This window comes from Silene latifolia, chromosome 1, assembly GCF_048544455.1.
Source record: "Silene latifolia isolate original U9 population chromosome 1, ASM4854445v1, whole genome shotgun sequence".
NCBI classification, from domain to species: domain Eukaryota; kingdom Viridiplantae; phylum Streptophyta; class Magnoliopsida; order Caryophyllales; family Caryophyllaceae; genus Silene; species Silene latifolia.
The window spans coordinates 87,473,173-87,489,691 of NC_133526.1; the positions used below are offsets into that span (position 1 = coordinate 87,473,173).

The 16,519-nt window shown below is 35.2% G+C and overlaps 1 protein-coding gene across 1 annotated transcript; it reads right to left on the bottom strand.

Moving 5' to 3' along the window:
* Positions 1–5,333: 5,333 nt before the first annotated feature.
* Positions 5,334–7,996, bottom strand: LOC141649946 (uncharacterized). Its single transcript, XM_074458615.1, has 2 exons — positions 7,404–7,996; positions 5,334–5,349 (listed from the first exon to the last, which is right to left on the bottom strand). The coding sequence occupies exons 1-2, from the start codon at positions 7,994–7,996 to the stop codon at positions 5,334–5,336; spliced, it is 609 nt and encodes a 202-aa protein (XP_074314716.1).
* Between the last annotated feature and the right edge of the window lie 8,523 nt (positions 7,997–16,519).

Genomic DNA, 16,519 nt, shown 5'->3' on the forward strand with positions numbered 1-16,519 from the left:
ATAACCGTTGTTGTAACTTTCCCTCCAAAATTGTGAAGTCTTTTAACAACGGGTTTATGATACATACCCGTTGTTGAACTTGTTAGTAACAACGGTTCTTAGTTTAAACCCCGTTGTTGTAACTTTACCTCCAAAATTGTTAAGACTTTTAACAACGGTTCTTCGTTTAAAACCTGTTGTTGAATATTATGCGCGGTATTTGTGAAAGTCATTCATAACGGTGTTATTTTTATTAACCATTGTGGAAGGTATTCACAACGGTTTTTTTTAGTAACCGTTTTTATTAAGAACTCCTAATATTTTGAAAAATTAAATTTGTTTCATGCCATTCAAAAACCTGCATATATCAGCAGCACCGTATACCAGCACCAGCATAAATCACAGCTGGGTTCATCAGAACTCAATAGATTCAATTCAACCACAACAGCAGCATCATATATATATATATATACTTACAAGGAGTTGAATTTACATGAACTAATCATTCCCTAACTTCAACAAAAATTTTACTAATAAGTTGATCTAAACTCTGAGTATCATACATTTCTATTTTCTAAGACGTATTTGCCTAACATGTCTCTTACCTCGTCTATATCTATACTTGAGTACTCCTCAATCTGTTGTGACGGGTTGATTACATACTGCGGAAAAAACAAAGAGAAGACATTATTGTAACAACAACAATTACTGCATAGCAACATCATGGTATATATAGCAGCAAGCAAGACAACATTAGCTCTAATTTAAAAAAAGTAATAAACACATTATTAAATTACTAACCTTTTCTGGAATAATGATATATCTTCGCCTAATAATCTCCAACATGAACCGACAAACGTAGTATCCACATTGTATGCTATCTGGCTGGCGAGGGGCCTATTATTACATAAAAACAAACAAACGAGAGAAGGCTCACATCAGAATCTTGAACTTTAGGTATTGTATTAGTATTAAACACAGATTTTTGCACTTAATGTCATTGTATTTGAGCACGTACCCCTGTTATCGTAATAAAAATCGGGCCAACATCGAAATCTTTCCGGGTTGATCCTGCTCGTTTGCTCTTCTCTTCTCAAATGCCCTTTTTTTTTTAAATAAAAAAGGAGGCAGAAACTCATTTTTTTAGGGGCAAAAATGAGCTTTTTTCTATAAATAAAAATTGAAACTTAATGTTATTATAAATAAATCAGTATTATAAACTTACTTATTAATCAAACGCTTAAAAGTCTCGCTTGGTGGATGATGTATAGAGTCCAACCAGAATACTTTTTTCCTTGTCGGCATGATGGCTGCTAGCACCCAATGAGTCCTACATCAAGAGACATCATCATTATTAACAAGTACATATATTAGTTATGAAAATGCAATTGTAGGGGGAAACGTAATATTAATTTGTTTATTACCCTTTTTCATTATAAGCGCCAAAAATCAGCTTCTTGGTTGTCGCCAATTGCTTTGAGCAATATAATCTACCCGTTCTTGAACGAGAAATCGGAATAAATAAAGATAAAACATAGGGGCACAGGAATCCGTATTGATCAGATGGAATATTCTTCTCGGGGATCACTCTCAATTTCAATATCCTACATTATTACGGTATTAATTCCGGTATTTAAAACACTATCTAGTAGTCAGAATATTAGAATATGAAATTATTTATTAAGAAACTTACTTCATCCAAACAAATAGGTGTGCCACATCAATCTGGTCTAGGCCAGCCCATAAGGCTAGCATATCCCATGATATAAGTGCTTGGCGCTCAACCCCCAGAATATCCTCCTCGAGCGGAATAACTATCAATTGCTCGGTGGCTATGCGATGGCCACCTCTCCTCATGCGCTTTCCTCATCGTCGCCGTTCTTACTTTTTGCATGTAATCCTTCCCAGAATATTGTGAGTCGTTTAAACTCCTAACTTCTTTCAGGTCCGGGAAAGAATGAGTTTTTGATTTTGTGCTACTACCACCAGCCTACACATGTAGTAGATAATTAAAATAATAAAAAATCCAAAGGTAACATATCCTAGTTGGAGTAATAAAAATAAAAGCGTACTTAATTAAATATCTCGTCAACCTGCTCTTTCAATGATGAGGTAGTAGTAGCGAGTAAGACCGGGGACTTAGGCTTATCAGTCTTTTTGTCCCCTACACAAAATTACCATGCTTTTTATAAATACAGACAAAATATAAATAAAGGGAGCGAGGTTTTTAAAAAAATGGAGAAGTTAATTAAATACCTCATCAAGTTGTTGTCTCGACGAGGTCGTTGGCATGTCTGTGGACTTAGGCTTATCCGCCAAAGCCGGCTTTTTTGTTCCCTACAAAAAAAAAATAACATATAAAAACATTCAACAATTAAAAATTTAACATATATATAAAGGTATTTCTTCTAACCCCAACTGCTTTCCGCTGCTTAGGCGGAGACGGCCGAGCCAAGTAGATGTGAGTTTCAGGCCATTGGATGAAACTTCCAACCACATCTTCCAGAATGGTAATGTCGTCATGAACTGGGACAGGCAGTTGAAAGTCTTCATGGCCTGGAAAGACTGTAATTATCTCTACTTTGGTATTATTCGGCAAAATGTTTTCGCCATGAACTACAGTTTCCGCTGCTGCAGATTTGGTGTGCATTTCTACGAGACCCCGGCCAACACGCACATGTGGCTTTTTGGTTTTAGGGTCAGCAAGAATAACTGGCCTCTTGTTTACGGCCTGAAGAATATACACATACATTATTATATCCCAAAATTTAATAGAATTCATATAAATTTAACTAATTAAACACTTCATGCATACCTTACTGAAAACAGGGAACTGACTTGAAGGAGATGTATGCTGTTTTCCATCAACCGTCTTCTCAAGTTGCATCTCCTTTTCAGACCCATTATTTACCTAATAATAAAATTAACCAATGGCACCAAGCAAGTCAGAAGTTATAGCATTAGAGCTGGCAGGGAACACACCCCTTGATCTTACCCAAAAAAAAAAAGAAAAGAAAAATAAGGAAGTATTAGGTACCTGATCGGCTTTAGTTGTTACAACTTCAGAAGCATTATTAGGTACCTGATCTTTCTGAATCTCATTGACCGATACTTCCTTCTCATGTATTGCCAAGGTAGTAGCGGCCTCTTGACCAATCTGTTGTACCTTATTATTACCCCCTTTAGAAATGACATCCTCCATCATCTTCACTTCTTCTTCGGAAAGCTTGCCTCCAAAGATTCATTCACTTTAGTAGTACGGATGCCATTAATCAAGTCTGCGTGCCAAGAATGTAATGTGTCAGCAATTTTTATCCCAACAATAACATGTGAATTGAACTTAAATGAAAATAATAGAATAAATGTTACCATGTCAGCCTTCTCAGACTTAGTCTTCCTTTTCTTCTTTATCGGGGCAGTTGTCACATAATATTTCGTTACTCCAACCTGTAACGGGACGCCCCTCAAACGACCTGGATGTTCGGGTCGGCCGATCGCTCTAGCAAGAACGTCATTATGACCACTGGGAGTGAATTTCCCTTCTTCTACCTCTTTCAATACGTTGTCCTATAATATATTAAATAAACTTCAAATTATATTTGTGACTAAAATAATAAAGTTAGTAATGAACTCGTCTTAATAAAATAATGCTTACTATGTTGGCCAACACTTCCTCATCATATTTGTCACGCGACCGGGATCCTTTAGGCGTGTGTCCTTCTTTATAAGTTACATGCCGATCCACCTCTTTCACTCCCTTTGCCACCTACACATTAACATGGTAACATTTATACACGTAAATGTGTATCAATGCAAGTCCAAGTGTCATTAAAAAAATAATGTCTCACAGGGGAATAATGCATGCTACTTACGAGGTTCTCTTCTATCTTTCTGTAACCGCCTCGAGAACCATACCATTTCCCCTTCTTGCATGAAATGTTAGCACGATTTCTTCTGCTAACGGCCTTAAAATAATTATACAAAAGCGCAAGTAGATGAGATAATAAAAAGATTATATAAAGGACTCATTAATTAAAAAAATGATAGGTAAATCGTTAAAAGGCGAGGATATTTAACCTGAAACTTCTCAGTAGTTCTCATCTTTTTGAAAAGATCCCATTGTTCCTGCTTGATGGTGGGACACTTGTTTTTCGGTGGGCTCTTACGCATTTCCCCCGTTGCCTTGTCCACATACAACCAATCCCTAGCAACGTCACACCTCCACTGCCTGTGGACATCCGCTGCCTTATGCATTAAATACTTATCATGGCTTTCATCGGGTATAATAAAGTCTTCCTTTACACGAGCCAAGTATAGCTCCGCCAATTTTGGATTCAAATTTCTAAAATCATCTAAATGGATAGGCACAAACTGTCTTGTGCAAGTACCAATCCAACTGGAGAAAAAACCCACATTTGGACCAGTAGGGAAACCCATCTCACTCCATGTTATTTCCAACGGCTTTTTAGCGGCTATAGCTGCAAGGACTTTCTGGCACTTCGTAGCACCCCTCTCACCAGGCTTATTATCCTGAGGATTATTATTCTTTTGACTTCTTTTACGTTTTTCACCCATGATAATCCTAAAACCCAAATATGAATGATATAGGAAATGAACAACTTAACAACGTACATGCAGAGTATTATCTAAAACCCTAAACCCTAATAGGAATGAAAATTTAAAACAACAGATTGAGCTTCTAAAATCCTAAACCCTAATAAGAGGAGTGAAGTAGATGATGCGGGATGATAAAGATAACAAAGAAGACGAAAAACAAACAGATGCATGAAAAAGAAAAAAGATGATCGTCTTAAAACCCTAATGACTAAACACAAAATTAAAGTGAACATACCTGATGATGATGATGATAAAGAGAACGAGAAGGATGATAAGGAAGGCAACAGAATATGGGCGTCGGAAATTGGGCGACGGCCGGCAACGAGAATGTAGAAAGCGAGGAAAAGAGAAGAATTAACTCAGGATACCAACGGTTGAACTAATGTTGTGTGTGTTTGTGTATGGCATGCTGTATGGGTTTCTAAATTAGTTTTTTATTAAGACAAACTATTGACAACGGGTGCTCAAAGAAGAACCGTTGTTATATGTTAATAACAACGGGTCAATAAAACTCAACCGTTGTCAAAACTTTATTACAACGGTTAAAATATACCTGTTGTAATATATTTTCACCAAATTTGCGCCAAATGAAATATGTCAAAAAAATCATTGACAACGGGTAGAGGTACTACACCCGTTGTTGAAAGTATTAACAACGGGTAATTTAAATATAACCGTTGTTATTGTTGAACCTCTTTTTTTTAAAAAAATTACTGTAATTCCATTACAGTCCAAACTCAGTAACAATACATACTGTAAAAGAAAGCACCATATACTTTGCAACATTATTCAAAGAATTTCAACACCAAAGATCCACATCTAATAATAAGATCAAGAAAATAAGACAACACCAAAGATGCATGCATACTCTTTGCATATCTAAGCTACAGGATTTACCATGCCATGCAAATTTGGGAATTTTTATTTAACAATATAATGACCATTATTGATTTACCAATAAATTAAACCATCAAATTATTGGTCTGAAAATGACTCAAAATGTTGGTCGTCCATATCACTGTGTCCTGATGAACTATCTCAGGATCGGGGACGTTTCTTGGATGTCATAGTTTCTTCGTTAACCCAAATACCTTCACCATGGTCATCACGCATATAGATGCTTTCAGTGTCCTCATGATCAGTGTCAACATCGTCGAAATAAGATACAGTGGTAGACTGATCCATTCCCTCAAAAACGACATCCTGATCATCATCACCATTATCGGATGGACTACTCCTTCTACTCCTTATAGACAGTACAACAGACCACTTCTTATCCATAGGATCGGTGACATAGAACACTTGTTTAGCTTGGGATGCCATTATGAAAGGATCATCCTTATTATTGCCAACCTTACCCAGATTGACCAACGTAAATCCCATCTTATCCTTTCGGACACAATGGATGTTGTTATCAACCCAGTTACATCGAAACAAAGGCATTGTGAAATTAATGTAATCTAGTACCAATATTTCTTGAATAACACCATAATAAAGGCATTTTCCCCAAATAGGCTTTTTATCTTTTGAAGTATCAAAGTGCATTGCCTCAAATTCAGAACTCACACCACTATTTTGCATTGTGCTCAACTCATCTTGCTCGCGGGTGTAAAAAGTATATCCATTAATGGCAAAACTGTTGTAAAAGGTGACCCTGGCATTTGGACCTAAACCAAGACGTAGTAACCTGGGAGTGATGTCATCACCAGTTTGATCAGTACACTCTAAGACAATATTCCTAAACCACTCTGCAAACGTCTTCGTATGCTCGTTCCCAATCCACTTCTCGGACTTGTTTGGGTGATCGTATTTGGGCTCATCTTTGTGTTGTTGAATATAAGGTTTCACCTCACCTTCGTTGTTTAGCACATACGTGTGTGCTAAATGCAACATTTCACGTGTCACAATTTTTTCAACCCGACCCCTAATACCTTTTCTGGTGTATTTTAACGTCCGGAAAAGCCATATAGCTAATATTACCACATCTTTCACAAGGACATGCAATACTAGAAGAACCTTTCAAATTGTTCGAAACGAATTCATAAAATTCAGCTAAACCATCCTTGTAGGTGCGGTTACTCATATTTGCATCAATCATCCAAGTTCAAGTCATTATTCTACATTCGTAATAATAGGCAACTAATTCAGAAAATACAATAATAGGCAAACCAATAAACAAAATTCAGGAAAGCAATTAAGCTAAATTATCAACAAATAAGATAATAACCCAAAAAATCCTATATCTATAAGCGTTGCTAAGAAACATATATATACCTGATTGATAAACACGATGAGGGAGAGAAGACGTGACAACAGTGACGGAGATGAAGACAGAGAGACGATCAGGGAGGAATGGAGGATGATATAGTAGCAGTATTAGCTTGTGTTTGTGTTTTGTAGCGTATAGCAGAATAAAGCAATCTGTTGTTCTTAAGATTTTCATAATATTAATAACAACGGTTATTGAGTCTACAACCATTGTTAAAAAGTATTAAAAACGGGTTCTAATATAACCGTTGTGATTACTTTTCACTAATTTGGCTCCAAACCATTAACAACGATTAAAATTTAACCGTTGTTATTAGTTTTTTCATTAACAACGGTTTTTCAAGTATGACCCGTTGTTAAAACCAATCACAACGGTTAACAACACAGAACCGTTGTAATTAAGTTTGGTAAAATTCGCGGAATCAATTCTACAACGTGTTTTGATGATTTTCGTGAATAAGCGTTGTTAAAGGGCCGTTGTGGTTGCCTGTATTTGTAGTAGTGTGTCACTGATGAATGTCCAATCCCATTTGACACACCCTTGTTGTTGGAATGCAACTTTCAAATTCCTAAAAAAGTAGGACCATGTATCAGTCATCTCTTTCCCAACAATTGCATAAGCAACTAAGAAGATGTTGTTGTTACTGTCTAAGCTGATGGCAGATAAGAGCATTCCCTTATACCTCCCCTTTAAGTGACACCCATCAACACCAATAATTGGCCTACATCCCCTTAAAAACCCTCTTATCCAAGCAGTATAGGTCACAAACATAGCCTTAAAGTTGAATACTCCATCATTGCAGGGTGAATGCCATGTAGTGAGTTCCCAAGACCCTGGGTTGGTTGACTTGATCATTTCTGCATAAGCTGGCAGTAGGTTATAGCTCTTCTCATGGGCTCCAAAGATAAGTTCAGAAGAAACAACTCTCACCTTGTACAAAGTTCTTCTACAAGCCTCAATTCCAAATTTGAGCATTAACAAATCAACAATGGAATTAACAGGCATATTAGGTTGTGCTTTGAGGTCTGACTCTAATTTCTTCACCATCCATATTGTTGTTGCCATAGGATTCTTCTTCAGGAAAAAAAATTCGTTATGCTCCCCCTCAATTTTCTTAATTGCCCATGTCATTTTATCAAGCAACCTTGAACAATGGATCTTCCATGTGCATTTTCACTACCACACTCAGCAGTATACCTTGCTTTGTCAGACTTTAAAACAACAACACTGAAGCCTTACTGGATGCAATAATCAGAAAACACTGACAACCACTCATCTTTTGACATAAACAACAACCATGGCTGAAGTGTAATTTCACCCCATCTTTGAGGTATATACATTCTACCATTTTTATAAGCCCTATCAAAGTAGTGTTCTCCATCATCTTCATTGGTACCATTAATGGTTTTATCAAAATGATGCATTTCTGTTGAATTTTGAGCAATGCATTCATTTTCTTCATTACAGCCATAACTCACCCCATCTTCTTCCTCATCCATACTCTTATCAGTATCACTACTGCTTCATCAGTGTTATAGTCATCATCTGTGCTCTCGTTGCTTCTATCATAACTCTCCTCCTCCTCCTCCTCCTCTATGTGTTCTTTTACTCTCATAGTTCTCCTTGGCCTCACATTACTAGTTCCACTTTCATCCACAATCTGACCTTTACCAGATGATGAAGGCACATACACACCCTTCCTCCTAGCTGTAGTCTTAGGGATTTTCCTTTGTGATTGATCAGATTTTTTTGAGGGGTTTGGTGTTGTGTATTCATAAGGAATATATGAAATAAATCTGTTATGAGTGGGACAGTTTTGGGAAAATTGAGTCTCATTTATCCCATTTGTGTCATTTTGTGAATTTGGCTCATTTTGAGTATTTGTGCCATTCTTAGGAGGGTTTTGGTTGTCATGGGTGTCTGAAGTAAACCTGTTATTAGTGGGATAATTTTGGGGATTTGACTCATTTTCAGGATTTTGGGGCATTGTATTATGAGAGGAATTTGGATCAGATTGTGTAACATTGGGGTTTATGTTGGATAACTCTTCAGATTCATACACTCACAAAGATGGTTTCATTTGTTTCCACATCAACAACAGGAATATCTATGGTTAATGCCTCTACCTCCAAAGCTTCCCTTTCCCTTCTATCCCTCTCCTCTTGATGTCTCTGTTTTCTTTTAGCTTCTTCCCTTTGTACTCTTTGTAACTCACGCAACATTTCAAAATGTCTGATAGGGTTCTTTGTTTCCTCAATCCAAATATGAATTGTCTCATGCCCAGCAAAATGATCAAACATATTAAGTAAATCCACATCACTCCTAATATATATCTTACACCCATTTTTGTAATACATATCGTATACATCAGGAATAAGAACATTTTGCTTCATAGATTCCTCCCCAAAATCACTAATTAGGTCTAATAATTGGACCAAATCAACATCATAAATGGCCCAATCAAAGGACTTAGCTTTGTAATGACATTCCAACCGAACAGCAGCCATCCTATCATTTTTTAACAATAAAAATACAAATAAATAACCAGAAAAATACCAATAATTTAAATCTAAGCATATTTCTTTGATCAACCATCAAAATCTGGTACATGCAAGCAATCAAAATGTAGTTTACGCTGTAAATATTCAAAATTTGCTACATGCAAACCATCAAAATACCAAAACTTTAATCAACAACCCTAATCTATAATAAACCACAAATTTCAACAGTAAAAAATAATGAGAACAAGTAAAATATCTTACCTTTATGTTGAACAGATGAAGAAATCAAGATTTAGAGTTTAGTTTATAAAGATGCATTCAGGAGGGAGATTAATTTAAGAGAAGTTAGAGTTGGTTTTTGCGTTTCAGAGAGAATGAATGTTTAGAAGATTTAGGGATAATAATACTGGGTAATAGAAGAATAAGAAAGGTCAACTAATTGAGTATTAGGTTAACTTTCCCGCCTTTTCTCCTCTTACTTTTAGGTTATATGGCAACTTAACACCGTTAAAGTTAATCAGTCAAAAAAGGATGTGAAAATTTTATATTTTCCGCTTAAATTTATTAGTTATATTTTCCGCATTATCGCGGGGTGTCACATATATACTTTTGTTGGCAGAGCGATGAGTTGTATGTTTTAGACGAATACTTAGTTAAGGTATAAGCGAGTTGGTAGTCATGGAAAGAAGTCTGGAAGATTTTGGTAAGTGTTGTGTAGTCTTTGAGGTTACGCAGACGTAACCTTAAGTTTAAGAGGGGTAGGATGCCATATTGCGGAAGTAGCATTAAATTTTTATTTGTTATTTGTTTGTTTTAGTAAGTGTTGGTAAGCGTGATGAGTTCTGTTATAACATTAGGGTGGACTAGAGGGTTAAGTGGTTGTAAATGTTGCTGGTGCACCATGATGTTTTTGAGTATTTGGGAGAGCAGTAGTAAGAACTTATGGGTATTTGGGATTTTATGATGGATAGGGAACTTCGGGACGAAATTCTTTTTAAGGGAGGTAGAATGTGATACTACTAAAGTTAATGGTAAGTATATAGTTGTCTAATATGTGTAAGTAGTGTCATAATGTGAGTTAGTCATGATAACATTGCTAAGGAAGGTGTAAGTGGAGTAAGTTCAAAGTAGTAGGTAGCACGCGCGAAGTTCGAGGACGAAATTCATTTTAAGGAGGGAAGACTGTAATACCCCTCATATTCTAAGGTTATAGGACTCTTTGTGTATGTCCAAGTATAGTGTAGACTATGAAAGAATAATAAGGAATTTGAACAAATGTGTTATAAATTGGAAATATGATTGCTTGTTTTGGAGGAATTTTCAAATAGTTATATCTATAGTTTTCTAGCTCCGATAAGGGTGATTCAAATTGAAGATGAAAGCTTATGGTCTTAGCTTTCCAACGCATGGTCACAAACTTAATTCCGATAAGTAACGAAGAAATGGCAACTGTTTGAAAATTAGTGCGCAAAGCTGAACTAGCTGAGTAGGACACGCGTTAATTACTTTCCTAATTCCACTATTTCCTAAATTGATTCTAATATTATTATATTAATCCTAAACTGACCTACCTCAACCATATATGTATATATATACTGAAGGAAAGGAAGATCTATATACTAACATACTCATATATGTTTTAATTTAATTTGTCATAAAATTAAATGGTGAAACTTATGCATGCAAACATTAAAACAATATAAAGAAGAAACCATCATCTTACATTGTGATTTTCGGATTTATGGGCACAAGTGAGTTCACCTACTCACTTGTTCTTGAGCTCTCCAAATGGAAGAACAAGGATTCAAGTGTAGAATCCCTCCCAAAAGCATATACCCAAGGAATCTCTTAATAACCAATATTATTTAGATCTAGTAATAATATTAGTTTTACTATAAAATTGACACAATATAAATTGCATTTTCACTCTTGAAATTTCGGTCAAGAGGGAGTATTTTTGTGGTTTATTTCTCTAGAAATCTCATAAGATGTAGAGAATATCAACTTTCTTACACTAGAAAATTATGTAGTGGAAAAATGAATGAATTGATTATGAAAAAGAAGGGCTCTTCTCTTTCTTGTGGGATGGCCGAACATTGCTTGGGTAGGTTGCCCAACACTTTTCATTTGTGCTCTTCACAAGAGACTAGGCATGCAAGCCTACTACCTAGTGTTATGATTGTGTTTTCATTTAAAAATAAACAACACAATATAAACTATGTACACACCCCTTTATTTTCGGTTTTGGGCATAAAATGGAGAATCCATTTTATTTTGTCATTTGTCAAATTTGTCACATGTAACATGTTACATGACATGTCATAATGTAATGTATTTTTATCATATTAAAAATCTACATACTCATAAAATATGTCATTTACAAAATTGACTAGTAATTCGTAATTACTCGTACCAAAAATGTTTCCAGATTATAAATTACAACATTCTGTATTTATAATGATTTATTCATTCCGTTCCAATTGTTTCTGTAAACAATAATTTCATCCAAGTAATAAAATAATTCGATTACTTAGACCGTGTCTTATTTAATCATATTTACAATAAGATACGTAAATTATACTCACAAAATCATCCGTCAATTTTAAGCAATTTAATTAACTCGTATCGGTATACGATCAATTAAATAATCAATTAAGAGTATTTCCCTATAGGTATGACCTAAGGGGATCAACTGATCACCACCGTCGCACGACAGTAATGTCAAACTCTAGTCAGCCAATCATTACCGATATGTGTGGACCAGTTGACTGTAAAATATTACATCCCACATGTATTCTTGAAATGAGATTTAATAATGATATTTAAATCATGTGATCGCACTATTGTTGAGGACACATTTCCCAACAATCTCCCACTTGTCCTCGACAAGTGTGCGTCACCAATTCTCTTGTCCTATTACTATCTCCCACTCAATGCAAGGTGTCTTTCAGGTCGTACTTGCAAGTGATCATACCGAGAGTGGTTTCCTCGATCTGGAGAATAACTGATTGACCGGATTTATCTATCATAGATACCTTCCGAGCGTGGCCACGCATTTCCAGTTCATTACTCCTCGAGTGGCCCTGAGATATTGTTATAACCCTGACAAGGGGGTGGACAATTTCTATCGCACTTATTCCCTTCGACTAGCCACAGCCATCATAACCCAAAATATGCCCATTTGACCCCATTTACGAAGGTCGTAGTAACACAAATCAAAGTTAATCTGAAACTGTGCCATCTTAGGCGAACAGTCTTTAGTCAAAAGAATCGACTCATTAGAATACTATAGCAGCTCTCGCCACGACCAGGCTATATAAATTTGCAGAACTCTATAAGCGGTCATAAGGCCCGACAAAGTGTTCCTAACAGTCTGCCTATGTGATCGACTAGTCATCTCACATGACTATATGGCACTTGAACTTGCCATCAATCGCATCACACTCTAGTCACTTCGAGACGTCACCTCATACAAGTGACTATGGGCGAATACAATGCTAATCCGTGTTCACTTTAACGGGGTTCAATTGTCTCCACAACCCGTTTGGATGTAACAAAGTATAATAAAAGAGTTTTAAAGTAAAACTCGAACGACAAATGCGATTATCACATATGAATAGTCAATGCCTGATTACTATTTCATGTTCTATAATCTAATTTGGTCTTGTACATAGTTGTTCATTTCAATTCAATTGAAATGACATGACTCATCATGTTTAGCCTTTGAGAAGGCTTTGGTTAGTAGGCTTTATCAATTTCTTGTACCTTACTCAACCTCACTACATACTCGTTTTCCTTTGTAATGTATACATTTGCATTACAAAACTTTCTGAGTACGTGTCGAGATCCAATCAAGACATAGGCCCTCTAGCCTAAGAATAGCTCCCACTGTTTTCACAGTGTGCGGGACTCATCCTTCTTGCACATCTCATGATTGCAAGTGTACTCAAATTCCGTTATAAATATCTCTCATTGTTCTTTATTGCCTAGAACGATTCTAGAAAATCTACTTCTTAATTAACATTGCCACAATGGTATCTTAACCATCCTAATGTGTTTTGATTATGGTTTTGTCTGAAACCATGTGCAATCTCAATTGTCAATTGTCACTTGTGTAACACCCTTACACAAAATTGCATCATAAACACTTTGCATCATAGCCTTAATACTTCTGCAAGCACTTAAGGGTAATCTTTATTGCTTACTTTGTGAAGATTACTTAAATTCGATTTTGAAAACAATTCATCATACTCAAAGTATATGAAGTGTTATACATCTTTACTCATTTAATTGATCCTAAGAAAGAAAATGGAATCAATCAAATATGTTCAATTAATTGAACTAGTCATGAATCTTATCAACGTAAGACTTCTTATTGACGCTAATATCATGTGGATTTATCTTCATAAAACCGGATATTCAAGATGTATTATAATACTCCAAAAGTCTTAAATCATTCTAAATGATCAATATGTCATCCACATATCGGACTAATTAAAACTTCCGTAACTCCCACTAAACTCCATGTATAAACATAACTTCTCAACTTATCGAGAAATGTTTTATCACATGATCAAAATGTTGATTCCAACTCATTGATGTCCTACTTAAGATTCTCTCTTAAGTTTCACATTATCTTAGGATTGCAAGAATCTACAAAACTCATGACATGTATTGAATACATTTCTTCTTTTGAAGAAGTGGGTTTTAGATTCACTTGCTTCGTATTTCATAACCTCATAATGAAACACAATCCCTAAGAAGATCCAAATAGACTTAAGCATTTCAATTAGTGCAAAACCCTTTGCAACCAATCTTGCTTTGAAATATCTCTTTATTAGTGCAAAACCCTTTGTCACTAATCAAGCCCTTTCGTTTCGGATTTTCATGGCTCTAAGCCTTGTATTGAGTTGTGACTTAAACACTCTTATGTAAGTCATATGTTCATTACTTTCTAGAAGTAATCAACTTGAATCAAACAATTTCTTTTGTAAGTTATAAGCTCTTCACTTTCTTAAAAGTAGCATGAATTCATCATTTTTAACAAGTGACGAATTTAACCTCCTAGGCTTTAAAGAAACAACGTCTTACACAAAATGTCTCATGTAGCCAAGAAAGACCAATTTCTTGCGATATAACATTCTTTGTGGCATTCTTTGTGGCTCTTGAATAATTTCTCCCACTCTGTCTTCTAGAAATAAACTTGTATTTTAGTAAGACAGCTTCACGAGCCGCAAACCCGTCGTACTCGTGATAATTGAAAAGGGAAAAATGAGCATTTGTTTCTTGTGAAAACTTACAAACATGGTACCCTTACCATTTCATATCTCATATGATTCGATTTAGTGGAAAAATAATTTAGACAAAAATGATAAAAATCCACAAAAGGATCAAGTAACTCAAAATAACTTGATTGAAGTCCAAACCATATCGAATAGCGTTTGATTTCTTATCCAACCACACATTATTCCATAATGTGTGCTAAGAGAGATTAACTTGTGATACTATATCATATTTCCTTTGGCTTATATCAAGGTCTTTACTTTGATAATCCCATCACGACTAAATCGTGATTCCTTGAACTCTTTGAAATTCTTCAAAGATTTCTCTATTTACCTTATTAAGTGAACATATTAGCGTCAACTTAAATTGTTGGTAAAAGAAAATGATCAACCTATTTTGGATCAATGATTTACAACCTCGATCTCCTTTTCAACCAAAAGGCACGAGACATCTTGCTTTGAATACAAGATACGCATATACCATTAACAATCTAATGGTTTCAAGAGTACTCGATAACTCTTTGCGTTCATCATTCCAAAATTTAAGGTTTAATCTTGGGTTACCAATTTGAGTCTTGCATCATCTTCATGATATATCGTTCTAGTTTGGTTTAGAATATTATCACCTTGATAATGGGCTAGCCATATATCAAATCGTGGTGTAAAAGGGTCACAAAAGTGAAACCTCTTTGTATCTTAACAAGTATGTATTCTTATTTAGAGTTTATGTACTTAATAGTCACAATTAAGTACAACTCCAAACCCGAAAACTAGATTGAGTACACAATGACTCTATCTCTCGACATCATTGATGCTAGTCGTCATATTCTAATCATTCTATGTATCAAGTACAACGATGTAAACCACCACCGGTTTCTAATATTGACGAAGTGGTACTAGCAAAATTTATGCCAATCATATAAACATTTAAAGAAGAAGATCCTATTAGATGTCCCACAACTAATTTGTTGATTCTTCAATAATTTGGGGTAGTTTCCTTTCTAGTGTCCAACATTTAAGACAATGGAAACTTTATCGGTCGGGATTGATAGGTTTAGTATTGCTATTCTCAACAACTTTACTTTCAACATTACCTTGTATCAATTCCATTATAATCTTTACTTCTTGTATCAACAACGGTTTAAGAGAATGCTCCCACTCATTTCAATGAGTCTTTACTTAGATAAGCAAAGTTGAATCTTATGAAGATTACTCTTCAATTTAATCGTTTTAGTCTTAAAACTTTCATTGAAGTGGTTGCGTTATTTTGGTCAATTACGAATTCTAACAAAACTAATTACCAAAATAATTTATCGCTTCAAGGTACTTAATTCAATTAAGTATATGAATAATAATCCATTGTAAGTAGATGTGTTAGTCAAGTATCAAAAACTTGTTTGATAATGAATAACTTTAATCTATACTCTTTACAAGAGATCCTTAGCAATGGTTCATATGAGGTTTTAGAAGCAAATTCAAATTTGTCTTTAGTTACGATATTTTAATGGAGATTTGAATCAAAAACGAAATGATATCGTATATGAATTGTGGTAAAGAAATAGAACAATAATAACAACGGAATAGTGGAAAACTTAACATTTATCGTTTTATTAATACTTGTAAACAAGTATAGCATTTACATAGTGACCTCTACCCAACTATGATAAATGATTCCAAGACCCAAATTCATATTAACTTGGGCACGGTATGGCCGATGAAACCCTTATCAATATAACTCGGTGGATTAACGTTTTAATCGATTCTACTTTTAGAACTCTTGGTCGATAAAATTACTCTAATATTTATCTATAGCCCGGAACACATGCAACTACGGTCGCGAATACTTCCGTTGAGCTCAATCCAAATTTCGA